The following is a 19892-nucleotide window of genomic DNA, read 5'->3' on the forward strand; positions in this document are numbered from 1 at the left end:
CAGACCAGCGCCTGATCTCTAAAATCTACATGATTCTGTCAAAACTCAACCACAAAAAGACAAACAACCCAATCAAGAAGTGGGCAAAGGATATGAACACACATTTCACTAAAGAAGATATTCAGGCAGCCAACAGATACAAGGGAAAATGCTCTCGATCATTAGCCATTAGAGAAATGCAAATTAAAACTACGATGAGATTCCATCTCACACCAACTAGACTGGCATTAATCCAAAAAACACAAAATAATAAATGTTGGAGAGGCTGCGGAGAGATTGGAACTCTCATACACTGCTGGTGGGATTGTAAAATGGTACAACCACTTTGGAAATCCATCTGGCGTTATCTTAAACAGTTAGAAATAGAACTACCATACAACCCAGAAATCCCACTCCTCGGAATATACCCTAGAGATACAAGAGCCTTCACACAAACAGATATATGCACACCCATGTTTATTGCAGCTCTGTTTACAATAGCAAAAAGCTGGAAGCAACCAAGATGTCCGTCAACGGATGAATGGGTAAATAAATTGTGGTATATTCACACAGTGGAATACTACGCATCGATAAAGAACAGTGACGAATCTCTGAAACATTTCATAACATGGAGGAATCTGGAAGGCATTATGCTGAGGGAAATGAGTCAGTTGCAAAAGGACAAATATTGTATAAGACCACTATTATAAGATCTTGAGAAATAGAAAAAACGGAGAAGAACACATACTTTTGTGGTTACAAAGCGGGGAGGGAGGGAGGGAGAGGGCTTTTTATTGATCAATCTGTAGATAAGAACTGCTTTGGGTGAAGGGAAAGACAACACTCAATACAAGGAAGGTCAGCCTAATTGGACTGGACTAAAAGCAAAGAGGTTTCCGGGATAAAATGAAAGCTTCAAAGGTCAGCGGAGCAGGGGCTGGGGTCTGGGGAACTTGGTTTGAGGAGACTTCTAAGTCAATGGGCAAAATAATTCTATTATGAAAACATTCTGCATCCCACTTTGAATTGTGGCGCCTGGGGTCCTAAATGCCAACAAGCGCCCATCTAAAGATACATCAATTGGTCTCAACCCACCTGGAGCAAAGGCAAAGGAAGAACACCAAGGTCACACGACAATTAAGAACCCAAGAGACAGAAAGGGCCACATGAACCAGAGACCTACATTATCCTGAGACCAGAAGAACTAGTTGGTGCCTGGCCACAATCGATGTCTGCCCTGTCAGGGAGCACAACAGACAACTCCTGAGGGAGCAGGAGACCAATGGGATACAGACCCCAAATTCTCATAAAAAGACCATACCTAATGGTATGACTGCAACTAGAGGAATCCCAGAGACAATGCTCCCCAGAACTTCTGATGGCACAGGACAGGAACCATCCCTGAAGACAAATCATCAGGCATGAAAATGACTGGTCAGTGAGGGGGAGAGAGATGCTGATGAAGAGTGAGCTAATTAAATCAGGTGGACACTGGAGAGTGTGTTGGCAACTCTTGACTGGAGGGGGGATGGGAAGATAGAGAGAGAGGGAAGATGGCAAAATTGGCACGAAACGAGAGACTGAAAGGGCTGACTCAATAGGGGGAGAGCAAGTGGGAGAAGGGAGTAAGATGTATGTAAACCTACATGTGACAGACTGATTGGAATGGTAAATGTTCACTTGAAGCTTAATAAAAATTAATTAAAAAAATACTACAAAACATAACTGCAAGGAACCAAAACGGACCTACATAAGTGGAAAAACATTCCATGCTCATGGATAAGAAGACTCAGCATTGTGAAACTGTCAATCATACCCAAAGCCATCTACAGACACAATGCAATCCCGATCCAAATTCCAATAGCATATTTTAATGAAATGGAAACTTCATGTGGGAAGGGAAGAGGCCCTGGAGAGGTAAAGCATTATGGAAGAAGAACAAAGTGGGACGCCTCACACTACCTGATTTTAGAACCTATTATACTGCCACAGTAGTCAAAACAGCCAGGTACTGTTGTAACAACACATGCATAGACCAATGGAACAGAATTGAGAACCCAGATGTAAGTCTGTCCACTTACAAGTAGTTGATATTTGACAAAGGCCCAAAGTCCATTAAATGGGGAAAACACAGTCTCTTTAACAAATGGTGCTGGCATAACTGGATATCCAGCTGCAAAAAAAAATGGAACAGTACCCACATATAACACTATACACAAAACTATGTCACAATGGATCAAAGACCTATATGTAAAATCTAAGATGATAAAGATCATGGAAGACAAAATAGGGACAGCACTAGGAGCCCTAATACATGGCATAAGTCATATACAAACCATAATTAACAATGCACAAATTCCAGAAGATAAGGTGGGATCTTCTAAAAATTAAACAATTATGCTTATCAAAATACTTCACCATGAGAGTAAAAAGAGAACATACAGACTGGGAAAAAATTTTTGGCTATGACATATCTGATAATGGTCTAATTTCTAAAATCTACAAGATATTGCAACACTTCAACAACAAAAAGACAAATAATCCAATTAAAAATGGGCAAAGATATGAGGAGACACTTCACCAAAGAAGACATTCAGGTGGCTAACAGATACATGAGGAAATGTTCCCATTAGGGAAATGCAAATCAAAACTAAAATGAGATACCATCTCACCCCAACAAGACTGGTACAAATCCAAAAAAACACAAAATAATGCAAGTTGGAGAGGTTGTGGAGAGACTGGAACACTTATGCACTGCTGGCAGGAATGTAAAATGGTATGGCCGCTTTGGGAAATGATTCAATGCTTCCTTAAAAAGCTAGAAATAGAAATACCATACAATCCAGCAATCCCACTCCTAGGAATATATCCTAGAGAAATAAGAACTGTCACATGAACAGACATATGTACACCCATGTTCACTACAGCACTATTTACAATGGCAGAAAGATGGAAGCAACCTGGTGCCCATCAACAGGCGAAAGGATAAACAAATTATGGTGCATACACACAATGAAATACCATGTAACGATAAAGAACAATGATGAATCTGCAAAACATCTCACAACGTGGATGAATCTGGAGGGCATTATGCTGAGTGAAATTAGTCACAAAAGGGCAAACATATGAGACTATTATTATAAGAACTCAAGAAAAGGTTTAAACACAGAAAAAATCATTCTTTGATGGTTACGAGGGTGGGGAGGGCAGGTGAGGGAAATTCACTAACTACACAGAAGACAAGGATCAACTTTGTTGAAGGGAAGGACAACACACAATACAGGAGAAGTCAGCACAACTGGGCCAAAGCAAAAGCTAACAAGTTTCCTGGACACATCCAAACATTTTGAGGGACAGAGTAGCTGGGGCTATGGCCTGGGAACCATAGTTTTGGGGGACATCTAGATCAACTTGCATAATAAAGTTTATTAAGAACATGTTATGCATCCCACTTTGGTGAGTGGCTTGACACCAGCCATCTAAGATGTATCAGTTGGTCCCAACCAGCTTGGAGCAAAGGAGAATGAAGAAAAACAAAGACACAAGGAAAATATTAGCCCAAGAGACTAAAGGACCAGGTAAACCAGAGACTCCATCAGTCTGAGACCAGAAGAACTAGATGGTACCTGGCCACCTCCCTGACAGGGAACACAACAGAGAGTACTGGATGAAGAAGGAGAAAAGTGTGGAGCAGAACTCAAACTCACATAAAAAGACAAAACTTAATGGTCTGACAGAGGCTGGAGGAACCCTCGAAACTGTGGCCCCTGGACCCTCTGTTAACCCAGAACTGAAACCATTCCCAAAGCCCACTCTTCAGACAAAGATTATAAAAAAAAAAAAAAAAAAAAAGATTAGACAGGAGTATAAAACAAAAAATAATACACATGAGGAGTGTGCTTCTTAGTTCAATCAGATACATGAGACCAAATGGGCAGCTCCTGTCCAGAGGCAGGATGAGAAGGCAGGAAGGGACAGAAACTGGTTGAATGGACACAGGGAACATAGGGTAGAAAGGGAGAGTGTGCTGTTACATTGTGAGGACTGCAACTAATGTCACAAAACAATGTGTAAAATTTTTGTATGAGAAATTAAAAAAAGAAAGAGAACAGCAAAAGAAGCCCACAGCTACCAGAAAAAATGAAATAATAAAGATTGGAGCAGAAATTAAATAAAGAATAGAAAAATAGAATCAACAAATCCAGAAGTTGATTCTTTGAAAGAATCAATAAAATCAACAAACCACTGGCCAAACTGACAAAAGAAAAACAGGAGTGAACGCAAGTAACCCCCAAAAAGGAACGAAATGGGGGACATTAAAACAGACCCAACTGAAATAAAAAGAATCATAACAGAGTACTATGAAAAACTATAGTCCAACAAATTTGAAAAACTAGGAGAAATCGACAAATTTCTAGGAACACACTACCTACATAAACTAACACAAACTGAGGTAGAAAATCTGAACAGACTCATAACAAGAGAAGACATTGAAACGGAAGTAAAAAAAACTTCCGACAAAAAACAGCCCTGGGCCAGATGGATTTACTGGAAAATTCTACCAAACATTCAAAGAAGAGCCCATACCAGTACTACTCAAACTCTTTCAGATCATAGAAAAGGAAGGGATACTTCCAAGTTCATTCTATGAAGCCAGCATAACCCTGATACCAAAATCAGGCAAAGACACCACAAAAAAAGAAAATTACAGACTAATATCCTTTATGAATATAGATGCAAAAATTCTCAACAAAATTCTAGCCAATAAATTCAGCATCATATAAAAAAAATACACCACATATACCGGAATTTATACCTGGCATGCAAAGATGGTTCATCATTAGAAAATCAGTCAACGTAATCCACCACATGAATGGAACAAAAGAAAAGAATCACATAATCATCTCAGTCGACACAGAAAAGTCATTCGATAAAGTCCAACACTCATTCCTGATAAGAACTCTCAATAAACTAGGTACAAAAGGGAAATTCTTCAACATAATAAAGGGCATCTATACAAAACCAACAGTCAACATTATTCTCAATGGAAAGAAGCTGAAAACATTCCTTCTGAGAACAAGAACAAGACAAGGCCATCCTTTATCACCTCTACTATTTAACATTGTGTTGGAAGTCCTAGCTAGAGCAATAAGGCAAGAAAAAGAAATAAAGAGTATCCAAATTGGTAAGAAAGAAGTAAAGCTATGTCTTCGCAGAATGATATATTATACACAGAGAACCCTAAAGACTCCACAAGAAAACTACTGGAACTAATAGAAAGATTCAGCAGAGTAGCAGGATACAAGGTACCAAAACCAAAAAACCAAACCCACTGCTTTCAAGTCGATTCCAATTCATAGTGACCCTATAGGACAGTGTAGAACTGTCCCATAGGGTTTCCAAGGAGTGCCTGGCAGATTTGAACTGCCGACCTTTTGGTTACCAGCCATAGCACTTAACCACTAGGCTACCAGGGTTTCCAGGATACAAGGTAAACATACATAAATCAGTTGAATTCCTATACACCAACAAAGAAAACTATGAAAAGGAAATCAGGAAAACAGTACCATTTATTACAATAAATAATAATAAAATAGGAATAAATCTAAAAAAAAATTTTTTTTTGAATCTAAACAGGGACATAAAAGACTTATACAAAGAAAACTACAACACACTACTGCAAGAAATCAAAAAAGAAAACATAAATGGAAAAACTATACCATGCTCATGGATTGGCAGACTCAACATTGTGAAAATGTCAATTCTACCCAAAGCAATCTACAAATAAAATGCAATCTCGATCCAAATGCAACAGCATTCTTTAATGAGATGGAAAAACTAATCATTAACTTTATATGGAAAGGAAAGAGGCCCCATATAAGTAAAACATTATGAAGAAGAATAAAGTAGGATGCCTCACACTACCTGACCTCAGAACCTACTACACAGCTATGGTAGTCAAAACATCTGGTACTGGTACAAGGAGCATTGAGCAATGGAACAGAATCTAGAATCCAGATGTAAATCCATCCACCTACAGTCTTCAACAAAGGTCCAAATCCATTAAATGGGGAAAAGACAGTCTTTTTAATAGATGGTGCTAGCAAAACTGGATGTCCATCTACAAAAAAATGAAACAGAACCCACAACTAACACCACAGACAAAAACTAATTCAAAATGGATCGAGGGCCCAAATATAAAACCAAAAACTATAAAGCTCATAAATGAAAAAATAAGGTCAATGCTACAGGCCCTAATATGCAGCATAAAAAGGATACAAACCATAACTAACAATACACAAATGCCAGAAGATAAGCTAGATAACTGGGAGCTCCTAAAAGTCAAACACTTATACTCATCAAAAGACTTCACCAAAAGAGTAAAAAAACCTAAAGATTGGGAAAAAATTTTTGGCTGTTACAAATCAGACAAAGGTCTAATCTCTGAAATGTATAGGAAAACCCAACAGCTCTACAACAAAAAGATAAATAACCCTATTACAGGATATGAACAGACACTTCACTAAAGAAGACATTCAGGTGGCTAACAGATACATGAGGAAACGCTCAGGATCACTAGCCATTAGAGAAATCCAGTTAAAACTACAATCAGATACCATCCCACCCCGACATTACTGGCACAAATAATAAAAAAAAAAAAACCCAGAAAATAACAAATGTTGGAGAGGCTGTGGGGAGATTGGAACTCTTACGCAGTGCTGGTAGGACGTAAAGTGGTCCTACCATTTTGGAAAACTATATGGCGCTTCCTTAAAAAGCTAGAAATAGAAATACCATATGATCCAGCAATCCCACCCCTAGGAATATATCCTAGAGAAATAAGAGTCATCAAATGACAGACATATGTACACCCATGTTCATTTCAGTGTTAGTCACAACAGCAAAAAGTTGTAAACAACCTAAGTGCCCATCAACAGATAAATGGATAAACAAATTATGATACATACACGCAATGGAATACTACACAACAATAAAGAACAATGATGGATCTGGGAAACACCTCACAAGATAGATGAATCTGGAAGGGATTATGCTGAGTGAAATAAGTCAGTCACAAAAATACAAATACTGTATGAGACCACTATTATAAAAACTCATCAAAAGGCTTATGTACAGAAAGAAAGAATCTTTGATGGTTACTAGGGAGGGGAGGGGGGCCCTGGTGGCACAGTTGTTAAGGGCTCAGGCTGCCAACCAAGAGGCTGGCAGTGCAAATCCACTAGCCACTTCTTGGAAACCCTATGGGGCTGTTCTACTTTTTTCTATATGGTCTCTATGAGTCAGAATTGACTTGATGGTAATGGTTAATGTTTTAGGGAGGGGTGGGGTAGGGAGGGAAATCCTGGTGGCGTAGTGGTTAAGTGCTACGGCTGCTAACCAAGAGGTCAACAGTTCAAATCCACCAGGCGCTCCTTGGAAACTCTATGGGGCAGTTCTACTCTGACCTATAGGGTCGCTATGAGTCGGAGTCGACTCAATGCCAGTGGGTTTGGTTTTGGTTTTTTGGGGGGATAGGGAGGGAAAAACACTAACTAGACAATAGATAAGTGGCAACTGTGGTGAAGGGCAAGACAGTACACAATTCTGGGGAAGTCAGCACAACTTGACCAAGGCAAGGTCATGGAAGCTTCATAGACACATACAAACTCCTATAGGGACTGAGTTACTGGGCTGTGGGCTGGGGACCATGATCTTGGGGGGCATCTAGCTCAATTGGCATAACAGTTTATAAAGAAAGTGTTCTAAATTCTACTTTGGTGAGTAGCATCTGAGGACTTAGAAGCCTGTGAGCGACCATCTAAGATACTCCACTGGTCTCACCCTGTCTGGAGCAAGGGAGAATGAAGAAAACCAAAGATACAAGGGAAAGATTAGTCCAAAGGACTAACGGACCACAACTATCACAGCCTCCACCTGACTGAGTCCAGCACAACTAGATGGTGCCCGGCTACTTCCATCGACTGCTCTAACATGGATCACAATAGAGGGTACCAGATAGATTTGGGGAAAAATGTAGAACAATATTCTAACTCACAAAAAACGATCAGACTTACTGATCTGAAGAGATTGGAGAAACCCCGAGAATATGGCCCCTGGACAGCCCTTTAACTCAGGACTGAAGTCACTCCTGAGGTTCACCCTTCAGCCAAAGATTAGATAGGTTCATAAAACAAACAAAAATAAACGTAGCTCAACCACTTATATGAGACTAAATTGGCACACCAGCCCAGGGGCAAGGACAAGAAGGCAGGAAGGGACAGGATAGCTGGACGAATGGAAACGGGGAGCCTAAGATCAAGAAGGGGAGAGTGTTGAGATGTTGTGGGTTTGGCAACCAATGTCGCAAAACAGTTTGTGTATTAGTTGTTTAATTAGAAAGTAATTTGTTCTGTAAACCTTCATCTAAAGCATAATAAAAGAGGAAGAAAATGGAAATTATTAAATGTATGTTTAATTTGTATTTAGTGCAGCTGTGAAAAATTTTATTTTATTAACATTTATTAATAAAAATTTTAATTAAAAAAATAAGACACCCTGATGGATGATGCAGAGAGGGATGGATATATGGACAGATATGTGTGTTGGTAGGATGGTCTGCCTTTAATATTCCCATGCAGGCTGCCTAAGCTGAGGTCTTGGGCTCAAAGCATTCTCTGATACCCAGTGCCTTGGGCTCAAAGCATTCTCTGATAAGGAGGGTCCAAATTGAGTCCCTCTCTCTCCTTCTCAGTCTCCTCTGCCTGTCAGAGAAAGCTTCCTCCCTGTTCCAAACCCACAGTAACTTTCTGTCTCTATGACTACTTAATTGTACTAAAGTAATTAATCTTGTAGCTAGTAGGGGAAGAAATGTTCTTTCTGTTCATATACCCATGGTCAAAGGACTTCCAGGATTTCTGAGTTTGAACAAAGCTTGGCAACAGAATGGTCAAGCCAGATGCAGCTGAACAAAGACCCCTTCCTCTCACACCCCTGCCCTATTCCCACCCACTTTGAGGTATGAATCCCTAGACCCTTTTGCTTTGTAGTCTTTTGCCTGCAGGGTAAACTTGAAGCCTATATGTACAGAAGAGATTTCCTGTGTCAACTCACCCTGAGACAGAGGTCTGAGGGAGACCGCCCCAAGATGAACCTTACGCCATTATTCTGTGACCTGACCACTATGTAAGTAAAAAAAAAGCTTGTAAATGCCACTGGGTAATGTCAATTAATTAATGAGAGCTGTTTTTTTTACAGCCCTCTACAAGCCTATTTTTTATTGTGGCTCATCTCTATATGATAAAGCAATATAGTAAAATATTAATGGTAGACTACAGTGGTAGGTATACACATGTTCATTATACAATTCTTTCAACTTTGATATGTCTGAAATTTTTATAAAATGGTGGGGAAAAAATCCATGGTGGTTTTCAGAAGATGGGAGAAAAAAAAGGGGCAAGCCTAAGAACATATATGACTTAGCCTTTGTGGCATTCTTGCTGTGTTGTCTCTCCTTTTCTAGCTAAACTTAGATGAACTGACCTCCACTCCCGGTTCTTGTGTAAACTGGTAGCTTCTTGGCCATATCGAAAAGCATCTGCTTCTGTACCTCAGGTCTCTCTTCATTTTCATAGCGTTCCTTGTCTGTATAAGACAAGTGAAACTGGAAGCAGAAGTAACAGACAAAACTTTATTTTCCAAGCTTCACAGAAAAGATTAACAGTAACAATAACAACAACAAGAACTATTTAAATGGAAATAATAATTACCTACCCTTTAGGCCCAGGTACCATTCTGGCTTATTATTTTCTCTGGCTAATTATCTCAATCCCCATAACTCTATGACATTGGTATTATATTTATTTCATAAAACAGGAAAATAACAGAGAGATTAAGTACCTTGTCCAAGATTGTACTCACTCAACTAGTAAGTACCAGAGCTGGTTCCCAAACCCAGTTCATCTGACTGTAATTCATGTGCCCTTTCCCCTTCCCTGGAGCACTGGTGGTGAAGCAGTTAAGAGTTAGGCTGCTAACCAAAAGGTCGACAGTTTGAATCCACCAGCTGCTCTTTGGAAACCCTATGGGTCAGTTCTACTCTGTCCTATAGGGTCGCTATGAGTCAGAATCAACTCGATGTCAATGGGTTTGGTTCCCCTCCCTTATGCCATATGATATCACCTACACTGTGGATGGTTAACCATGTCTTGTTATTAAGTGGTAAGTATGGTTCATAAGTGATACTGATGATACTCTTAGAGGAGCTGGATGTGACTGCTTATAACATTGTCTGCATATTCTAATCTTGCAAATGAGTAGAAATTTGGATATTATTACTATTTCAGTAATTTTTAGTTTGGTAGGGAAAAAGATGTGGCAGTCTGCTTCCATAAAGATTTACAGCCTTGGAAACCCTATGGGGCATGTCATGGATTGAATTGTGCCCCCTCAAAAATATGTGTCAACTTGGCTAGGCCATGATTCCCAGTATTGCGTGACTGTCTACCATGTTGTCGTCTGATATGATTTTCCTATGTGTTGTAAATCCTACCTTTATGATGTTAATGGGGTAGGATTACAGGCAGTTATGTCAATGATTAGTGGGTTTTATGTTAATGAGACAGGACTCAATCTACAAGATTAGGTTGTGTTTTAAGGCAATCTCTTTGTAGATATACAAGAGATAAGTGAGCAAAGAGACATGGGGACCTCATACCACCAAGAAAGCAGCACTGGGAGCAGAGTGTGTCCTTTTGACCTGGGGGTCCTGTGCAGAGAAACTCCTAGACCAAGTGAAGACTGATGTCAAGAACCTTCCCCCAGAGTCGACAGAGAGAGTCTTCCACTGGAGCTGGTGCCCTGAATTTGGACTTCTAGCCTACTAGACTATAAGAGAATAAACTTCTGTTTGTTAAAGCCATCTACTTGTGGTATTTCTGTTATAGCAGCAGTAGATAACCAAGACAGGGCAGTTCTACTCTGTCCTATAGGCTCACTATGGGTCACAATCGGCTCGATGGCAGTTGGTTTGTTTGTGGGATAGAACTTGTTGTCACACTTTTCTAATCTTGCAAAAGATATGCCAAAGGATTAGTAATGCAGACCTGGAGGCTTTCTTCTGCATGGGCAGAAGGGTAGGCAGAGGTGAAAAGCAGGAGGATCTGTAGTCAGAATTTCTGGGTTTAAACTTCATCTCTGCCACCTAATAGTTAGAAAATCACTTTGGAAAAATCACTTAGGCCTAGTTTCTTCATCTGTAAAATAGAAGAAGTAGTATTTACTTCATAAGATTAGTGCAAAAGTGCAAGATAATAACAAGCAATTAAAAGCCTCTTTTAGATGTCCAATTTTTTATCATTTAAAAATATCTGATATTGCTAATCTTTTAAATTTTAAATACTTTGGTGGGTGCACAGTGGTATCTTATGATTTTAATTTGCACTCCCCTGATTACTAATGATATTAAGCTCCTTTCCATTAGTTTATTAGCCATTTGGATATCCTCTTGTGAAATGCCTATTCAAGTCTCATGTTCATTAAAAAAGAAAAAGTGGACCTAAATAAATGGAAAGACATCTACGTTCATGGATTGGGAGATTTAATATTGTTAAGATGGAAATACTAACCAAAACAATCTACAGATTCAGTACAATTGCTATTAAAATCTCAACAGCCTTTTTTGGAAAAATGGAAAAGGCAATCTTCAAATTCATATGGGATTGTAAGACAAACACAGATTATTGGCTACCAGGGACTGGGGAGAGGGGGAAATGGAGGAATGTTGCTTAATGGGTACTGAGTTTGTTTGGAGTGATGAAAATTTTGGAAATAGATAATGGTGATTGTTGCACAACTTTGTGATTGTAATTAATGTCACTGAATTGTACATTTAAAACTGTTATAATGGGATGCATGAGCAACAGAAGACAAGTTAGATAGCTGGGACCTGCTAAAAATTAAATATACATTGTGCTCATGAAGAGGCTTTATCAAAAGAGTAAAAAGAGCACCTATAAAAAAAAAATCTTCAGGAATGACATATCTGATAAAGGCCTAATCTCTAACATATATAGAAAACTTCAACAACTCAACAACAAATAATCCAATTGAAAAATGGGCAAGGGCATGAACAGACACTTCTTCAAAGAGGATATTTAAGTGGCCAACAAACACATAAAAAGATGCTCACAATTAGTAACCATTAAAAACCCAAAACCAAATCCGTTGCCATAGAGTCAATTCTAACTCACAGCAACCCTATAAGACAGAGTAGAACTGACCCATAGAGTTTCCAAGGAGCGCCTTTTGGTCAGCTGCCACAGCTCTTAACCACTATGCTACCAGGGTTTCCTAGTAACCATTAGAGAGATTCAAATCAAAACTACAATGAGATACCATCTCAACCTTGCAAAAATGGCACTGATTAAAAAAACAGAAAACAACAAACGCTGGGAAGGTTATGGGCAGATTGGAACCCTTATCCACTGCTGGTGAGATTGTAAAATGGTACAGCCACTATGAAAAACAGTATGGCACTGCCTCAAAAAGTGAGAAATAGAAATACCCTATGATCCAGCAATCCCACTCCTAGGTATATACCCTAGAGATCTAATAGCAGTGATACAAATTGACATATACACCCCTATGTTCATTGCAGCATTATTCACAATAGCAAAGAGATGGAAACAACCTAAATACCTATCCATGGATGAATGGATAAACGAAATGTGGTGCATACATACAATGGAATACTATGCAGCTATAAAGAATCATGATGAGTTCATGAAACACAACACAGATGAATCTGGAGGACCTTACGCTGATGTAAATAAGTCAATCAGAAAAAGACAAATATTGTATGATTCCACTTTTATAAAAAGACAAAAATAGGTGTCTTAGTTATCTAGTGCTGCTATAACAGAAATACCACAAACAGGTAGCTTTAACAAACAGAAGTGTATTTCTCAGTTTAGGAGGCTATAAGTCCAAATTCAGGGTGCCAGCTCTAGGGGAAGGCTTGTCTCTCTGTCAGCTCTGGAGGAAGGTCCTTGCCTCTTTTTGAGCTTCTGCTCCTGGGCAATCTTCATGTGGCTTGGCATCTCTCCCCCATCTCTGCTTTCCACATGCTCGTTTAATCTCTTTTTTATCTCAAAAGAGATTGACTTAAGATACATCCTACACTAATTTTGATGAACAACCCATTCCCAAATGAGATTATAACCATAGGCGTAGAGGTTAGGATTTACAACACATATTTTAAGGGAACACAATTCAACTGATAACAATAAGTATCCATACAGAAATCAATGTTCTTTGGTGTTTACCAGGGATGGAGGTGGAGGGAGGAGGAATCATTCTTTAGACAGAAGACACATTGTCTTAGTCATCTAGTACTGCTATAACAAAAATACCATAAGTGGATGGCTTTAACAAAGAGAAATTTATTCTCTCACAGTCTAGTAGGTCACAAGTCCAAATTCAGGGCGTCTGCTCCAGGGGGAAGGCTTTCTTTTTCTGTCAGCTCTGGAGGAAGGTCCTTGTCCTCAATCTTCCCCTGGTCGAGGAGCTTCTCAGGCACAAGGACTCCGTGTCCAAAGGACGTGCTCTGCTCCTGGTGCTGCTTTCTTGGTGGTACGGGGTCCCCCTGTCTCTCTGCTCGCTTCTTTCTTTTATATCACAAGAGATTCCCTCAAGACACAATCCAATCTTGTAGACTGAGTCCTGCCCCACTAACACAACTGCCACATATCCCCTCGTTAACATCACAGAGGCAGGATTTACAACATACAGGAAAATCAGACAATACCAGAGATCATGGCCCAGCCAAACTGGATACACACATTTTTGGGGGGACACAATTCAATCCATGACACACGTGTTATTTCTGGTGATGGGGAAGGCAATACTGAATATGGGCGAAGTGTGCACAATTTGACCAAGGTTAATGATGACACTAAGAAATACACAAGAATAAGGAACGTTATTGGTACATGCTACAACATATGCAATTCTGAAACAACAGCAATAACAACCAAAAAATACGTGAGTGGTTACATGAGTAGATATGTATGCATATATGTGTACAGGAAGGTATACATGTATATATACAAGTGCATATATAGGTGTATCTGTAGGCATGTGCATATACATGTTTTTATGTGCTAAATATATATTCATATATATAATAAAGCACATAGGGAGCACAGTCACAAATACTTCCCAGACATAAACCAACACCTTTCAGGATTGGTTCAAAGGGGTTTGAAGGCTTAGGACTATAGTATCATGGAACAACTTGGTCAATTGGCACAACATAGCCCATAAAGTTTATGTTCTACATCCTAGTTTGGCAAGTAACATTTGGGGTCTTAAAAGCTTATGAACATCTTAAACGCTAGCAAGCAGCCATCTAAGATGCATCAATGAGTCTCAACCCACCTGGATCAAAGGAGAATGAAGAACACAAAGGTCACAAGGTAATTATGAGCCCAAGAGACAGAAAGGGCTACATGGACTAGAGACTACATTATCCTGAGACCAGAAGAACTAGATGGTGCCCGGCCACAACCGATGACTGCCCTGACAGGGAGCACAACAGAGAACCCCTGAGGGAGCAGGAGAACAGTGGGATGCAGACCCCAAATTCTCATAAAAAGACCGGACTTAATGGTCTGACGAAGACTAGAAGAATCCCAGCGGTCATGGTCCCCAAACCTTCTGTTGGCCCAGGACAGGAACCATTCCCGAAGCCAACTCATCAGACATGGCTTGGACTGGACAACGGGTTGGAGAGAGATGCTGAGGAGGAGTGAGCTACTTCGGACTATGTTGGCATCTCCTGTCTGGAGGGGAGATGGGAGGGAAGAAGGGATTAGAAACTGGCAAAACGGTCATGAAAGGAGAGATTGGAAGGAGGGAGTGGGCTAACTCATTAAAAAAAAAAAAAACTCATTAGGGGGAGAGTAAGTGGGAGTATGTAGTAAGGTGTATATAAGTTTATATGTGAGAGACTGACTTGATTTGTAAACTTTCACTTAAAGCACAATAAAAATTATTTTTTTTAAAAAGCTTATGAACAGCCATCTAAGATACAATTATTGGTTTCTACTCCTCCAAAAGAGAAAGAAGGAAACCAAACACTCAAAGAAGAAACTAGTCTATAGGACTAATTGCCTACACAAGTCATAGCCTTATCTATCTTGAGGCCAGAAGAACTAGATGGTGCCCGGCTACCACTACTGACCATCTAACCAGGGACAAAATAGATGGTCCCAGATAGAATGGGAGAAAGTTGTAGAACAAAACTCAAATTCTTTAAAAAAGGCCAGACTTACTGGAATGGTAGAGACTAGAGGAACCCCCTAGACTATTGCTCTGAGATACCTTTTGAACTTTGAACTGAAACCACTCCTGGAGATCACTTTTCAGCTAAATAACAGATTGGCTCAAAAATAAATATCTAAAAAAAAAAACTGTTATAATGGAAAAGAACAATTTTTAAAAAGAATTGGATGGATTGTCTGTCTTTTTTGTATAGATTTTTGGGAATTCCTTATATGTTTTGATAGGAATCATTTTAAAATTTTGGATACTAGTCCTTTGTTAGATACATGTATTTTGAATATTTTATCCCAATCTGTGGCTTGTCTTTTTTCTTCCTTAATAATGCATTTTGATGAACAGAAGATCGTCATTGGAGTGTAAATGTATACAATCCCTTTGGAGAATTGTTTGATATTATCTACTTAAGCTAAATATACGTCTACGTACTACGACCCAGGAATTCCATTCCTACTTGTATACCCAAGAGAAATATGAGTGTGTGTGTGTAAAAGGACATGTAAAAGAATGATCATAGAAGCTTTATTTGTAATAGAAAAGATGGCAAGAACACAAGTGTCCTTCAATGAGTGAATTAATAAGGCAACTGTGGTATATTCATAAAATGGGCAAGTGGGAGTAACTAACATCAATAAAAGGAAATTAATTACTTAAACATGCATCAACATTGATGACTCTGAAAAGCATTATGTTGGGTGAAGGATTACACAGAACAGTGCACACTATGATTTGTTTTTATGGAGTTTAAAAACAAGCAAAACTAATCTACGGTAATAGATTTCCAATTAGCAGTTATCTCTGAATTTTCTTTTCTGAGGGGAGTTTGATTCAGAAGAGATATGAAGGAGATTTCTGAGGTGCTAGAAATGTTCAAAATCTTAATCTGGATGGTGGATTACATGGGTTTATATATAGGTGAAGATTCACCAAATTGTACAATTTACAGCATGATTCTGGGACTACAGTACATATGCTATAAAAAAAATGTTATACCTTAATAAAAAGGAAGACAACTGAACATTTTGATCAAGGATTCTATAGGGGGATCCTGATCAAAAAAGGGGGAACTGAAGAAAAGAATTTCAAATTCTCTGGAGCCATGGATGCTGGTTGAACTCTGGAAACTATTGCCCTGAGATAATCTTTAAACCTTAAATCAAAAATATCCCCTGAAGTCTTCTTAAAATCAAACAATAGTTTAGATTAACTAGTAAAAAATGTGAGGCTTGAGCATTATACTCTTTTAAGAATTATCTCTGTGGGATCAAATTGACAACAGCAATTCAAAAGATTAGATAAGAAGCTTAGGGGGCAGTGAGTTTATGGGGAGAAAGGGAGGGTGAGAATGTTTGCACAACTTGAAGAATGTAATTATTGTCACTGAACTGTACATGTAGAAACTGCTAAATTGGTGTATGTTTCGCTATGTATATTCTCAACAACACCAAAATAAATTAAAAAAAAGATTAAAACAAATTAATAAATTAGTTAAGATAATTTAAATATAAACAACTGTCTTAGTTATCTAGTGCTACTATAACAGAAATTTATTTTCTCACAGTTTAGGAAGTTAGAAGTCTGAATTCAGAGTGCCGGCTCTAGGGGAAGGCTTTCTCTCTGTTGGCTCTGAGAGAAGGTCTTTGTCTTCCTTCAACATCTGTGGGCCCAGCAATCCTTGGAGATCTCCATGTGTTTTGGCATCAGTCTTCCCCTGGGACTAGGAGGTTGTCAGTGCAGGGACACCAGGTTCAAAGGACACGCTCTGCTCCAGGCTCTTCTTTCTTGGTGGTAGTAAGATCCCTCTCTTCTCTGCTCACTTCTATCTCCTTTTATCCTTGTAAGATAAAAGGTGTGACTCAAGCAAGAAAACAAAAATCCTCATGACTGGACTAATAAGGAACATCATGATAAACGGAGAAAAGACTGAAGTTCTCAAGGATTTCATTTTACTTGGATCCACAATCAACACCCATGGAAGCAGCAATCAGAAATCACAAGACAGATGAGGCAGAGCCAACATGGCACTATAGACAGACGCATCATGTCATCCCTCTATAGCAAACACCCAAAAAACTAACTAAAACAGATACAAATGTCAATCCTGGAACTCTGAACATCAAATGAAGGGACAAAGAACTCAAACAAGCACCAAATGGAATAAGAAACTGACAGAGAACGAGGAGAACTATGAAGTGAAGGTCCCCTAACAGCTCATGTGGCATGGACTCACCATCTTGGACCCCCAGCCACCAAGAATGGCAGACAGGGAGTACAGGAAGGCAACTTCACAGAGTTCCCAGCAGGAGACAGAACACCCAGTAACCAAGGATACACACTTTCCCAGCTGCCACCATTCTTCCCTCTGTGTGGCCTCCACCACTTTCCAGTGGGTTACAATCACTCAGCCAGAGAGAAGCCGGCTATTTACTGCTTGGATTGACCCCATACTCCTCCCCTTCGGCTTGCTCCTTCAGTGCCATTTTTATTGTTGTTTTGCCTACTTTTTGTTTCTTCTCTCTCACCTCCTTCCTTTCCTTTCTTTCACCCAGCTGGTGCAATGTATCACCTCCACTCCTTCTGGACGAGCAAGCCACACTGCTCAGCTGGGGAGCTGCTTCCCTGGTCTGCACTACCACCTCAGTGGGCTCCATCAGGGCATTTTTTTTCTTGGTTTCTTGTCTCTCTCTACCTTCCTTTCATTTCTCCAGATCACCTGGCCACATGTGCCATTTACACTGCTTTTTGATGGTCTGTGCCAAATCGGTAGATGGGAAGCTGCCAGCACATGGCTTCCCCAGTCCGTGCCACCACAACGGTGGGCTCCTTTGAGGTATTTTTTTTCCTTTTTTTCTTGGTTTCTTGACTCTCTCTACCTTCCTTCCTTTCCTTTCTACTGACCATGTGGCCACATGTGCCATCCTCACTGTGTTTTGATTGACTCTGCCCCTCCACTAGACTGGGGAGCTGCTGGCACATGGCTTCCCCAGTCCACGCCACCATGCCAGTGGGCTCCTGCGGGGAACTTTTTTTTGTTTTAATATCTTGACCCCCCTCTACCTTCCTTCCTTTCCTTTCTCCCAACCACCTGGCCAGTGTGCTGTCTCTGCCACTTTCTGATAGGATCTGACACACCGCTTGCCTGGGGAGGAGCTGGCACACAGCTTTCCCAATCTGCACTGCCACACTGGTGGGCTCCTGTGAGGCATTTTTTTTCTTGGTTTCTTCTCTTCCTCCACCTTCCTTCCTTTCCATTCTCTCGACCCCCTGGACACATGTGCTGTCTCTCCCATGTTTGTGACTGTCTCTGCCACACTACATGGCTGGAGAACCACCGGCACATGACTTCCCCAGTCTGTGCTGCCATGCTGGTGGGCTCCTTCGGGGCATTTTTTTTCTTGGTTTCTTACCTGTCTCTAACTTACTTCCTTTCCTTTCTCCCAACTGAACTGGCCACGTGTGCCATCTCTGCCACATTATGACGGGCTTGCCACACTACTCAGTTGGGAAGCCACCGGCACACAGCCTCCCCAGTCTGTGCTGCCACACTGGTGGGCTCCCTTGGACTATTTTGTTTTTCTCAGTTTCTTGTCTCTCTCTACCTTCCTTCCTTTCCATTCCCCCAACCAACTGGCCCCCTGGTGCTTCTTTTTTCTTTTTTTAGTTTCTTATCTCTCTCTCCATTCCTCTCTTTTCTTCCACCCACCAAGTTGTGTGTGTGACATCTCCACCCCTTCTTGACAGCCTGTGCCACATGGCCCACCTAGACAATCACTGGCACGTTGCTTCCCCAGATCCACGCCACTCCACTGGAAAGCTCCCCCAGAACCATTTTTTTGGCTTCAGTTCTCTCTATTCATGCTCTTCTTTCTCACACCCACTTAGCTCCACACATTAATCCTCCCCCTTCTCTCCTACCTATCTGCACTGCAAGCTAAGTGCTACACCCCCAAGTAGCACAGGCACAGAACACCAGACCCTGTCCTACACTGCCTCCAGCCCCACCCTGTCAGCCCCAGTACATGCCACAAATGATCCATCCCCACCCCACCATAGTTGAGCAACTGGCCCTGCCTACCTGGACAAGGTGGTGAGAAGTATTGTGCCCAAAGATGAGCAAACAACAAAGAACGCCCAGCCCACCTACCCAGATATAACCAAACAAAAAAGCAGGATGAAACAAACGAATCTACCATCAATAAATGAAGAAAATTCCCGAATGTTCTGAAGACAGCAGACAATATAAAAACAAAAACAAAATACAGGACAGGATGACTTGACAATAGGTCCAAAATAAAACACCCAGATGACCTTCCAGTAGAAGAGGCACTAGAACTACCTGATAGGGAATTCAAAAGTCTAATATTCAGGGATCTCCAAGAGATAAAGAAAAATGCAAACAAAAATAAGGAGAAAAATAGACAAAAGTACAGAAAATACAGACGAAATCATGGAAAAGAGGCAAAAAATGGAAGAATCCAGTAAAATAATACAGGAACAAAATGTCAAAATAAGCACACAAATAGAAATCATATAAAAACAGCAATTAGAAATCCAAAAGATCACAAGATTTCAGC

General features: G+C 40.2%; 1 protein-coding gene across 1 annotated transcript in view; it reads right to left on the minus strand.

Annotated features, from left to right (window-relative positions):
• ZDHHC15 (zinc finger DHHC-type palmitoyltransferase 15) overlaps positions 1 to 19892 on the minus strand; it is a 236292-nt gene that overhangs the window by 136510 nt on the left and 79890 nt on the right. The window contains exon 4 of the mRNA XM_010592707.3: positions 9520 to 9640. Within this exon, the coding sequence (XP_010591009.1) occupies positions 9520 to 9640 (121 nt within the window). The remainder of the gene's footprint in view (positions 1 to 9519; positions 9641 to 19892) is intronic.

Source organism: Loxodonta africana, chromosome X (assembly GCF_030014295.1).
Source record: "Loxodonta africana isolate mLoxAfr1 chromosome X, mLoxAfr1.hap2, whole genome shotgun sequence".
Lineage (NCBI taxonomy): Eukaryota > Metazoa > Chordata > Mammalia > Proboscidea > Elephantidae > Loxodonta > Loxodonta africana.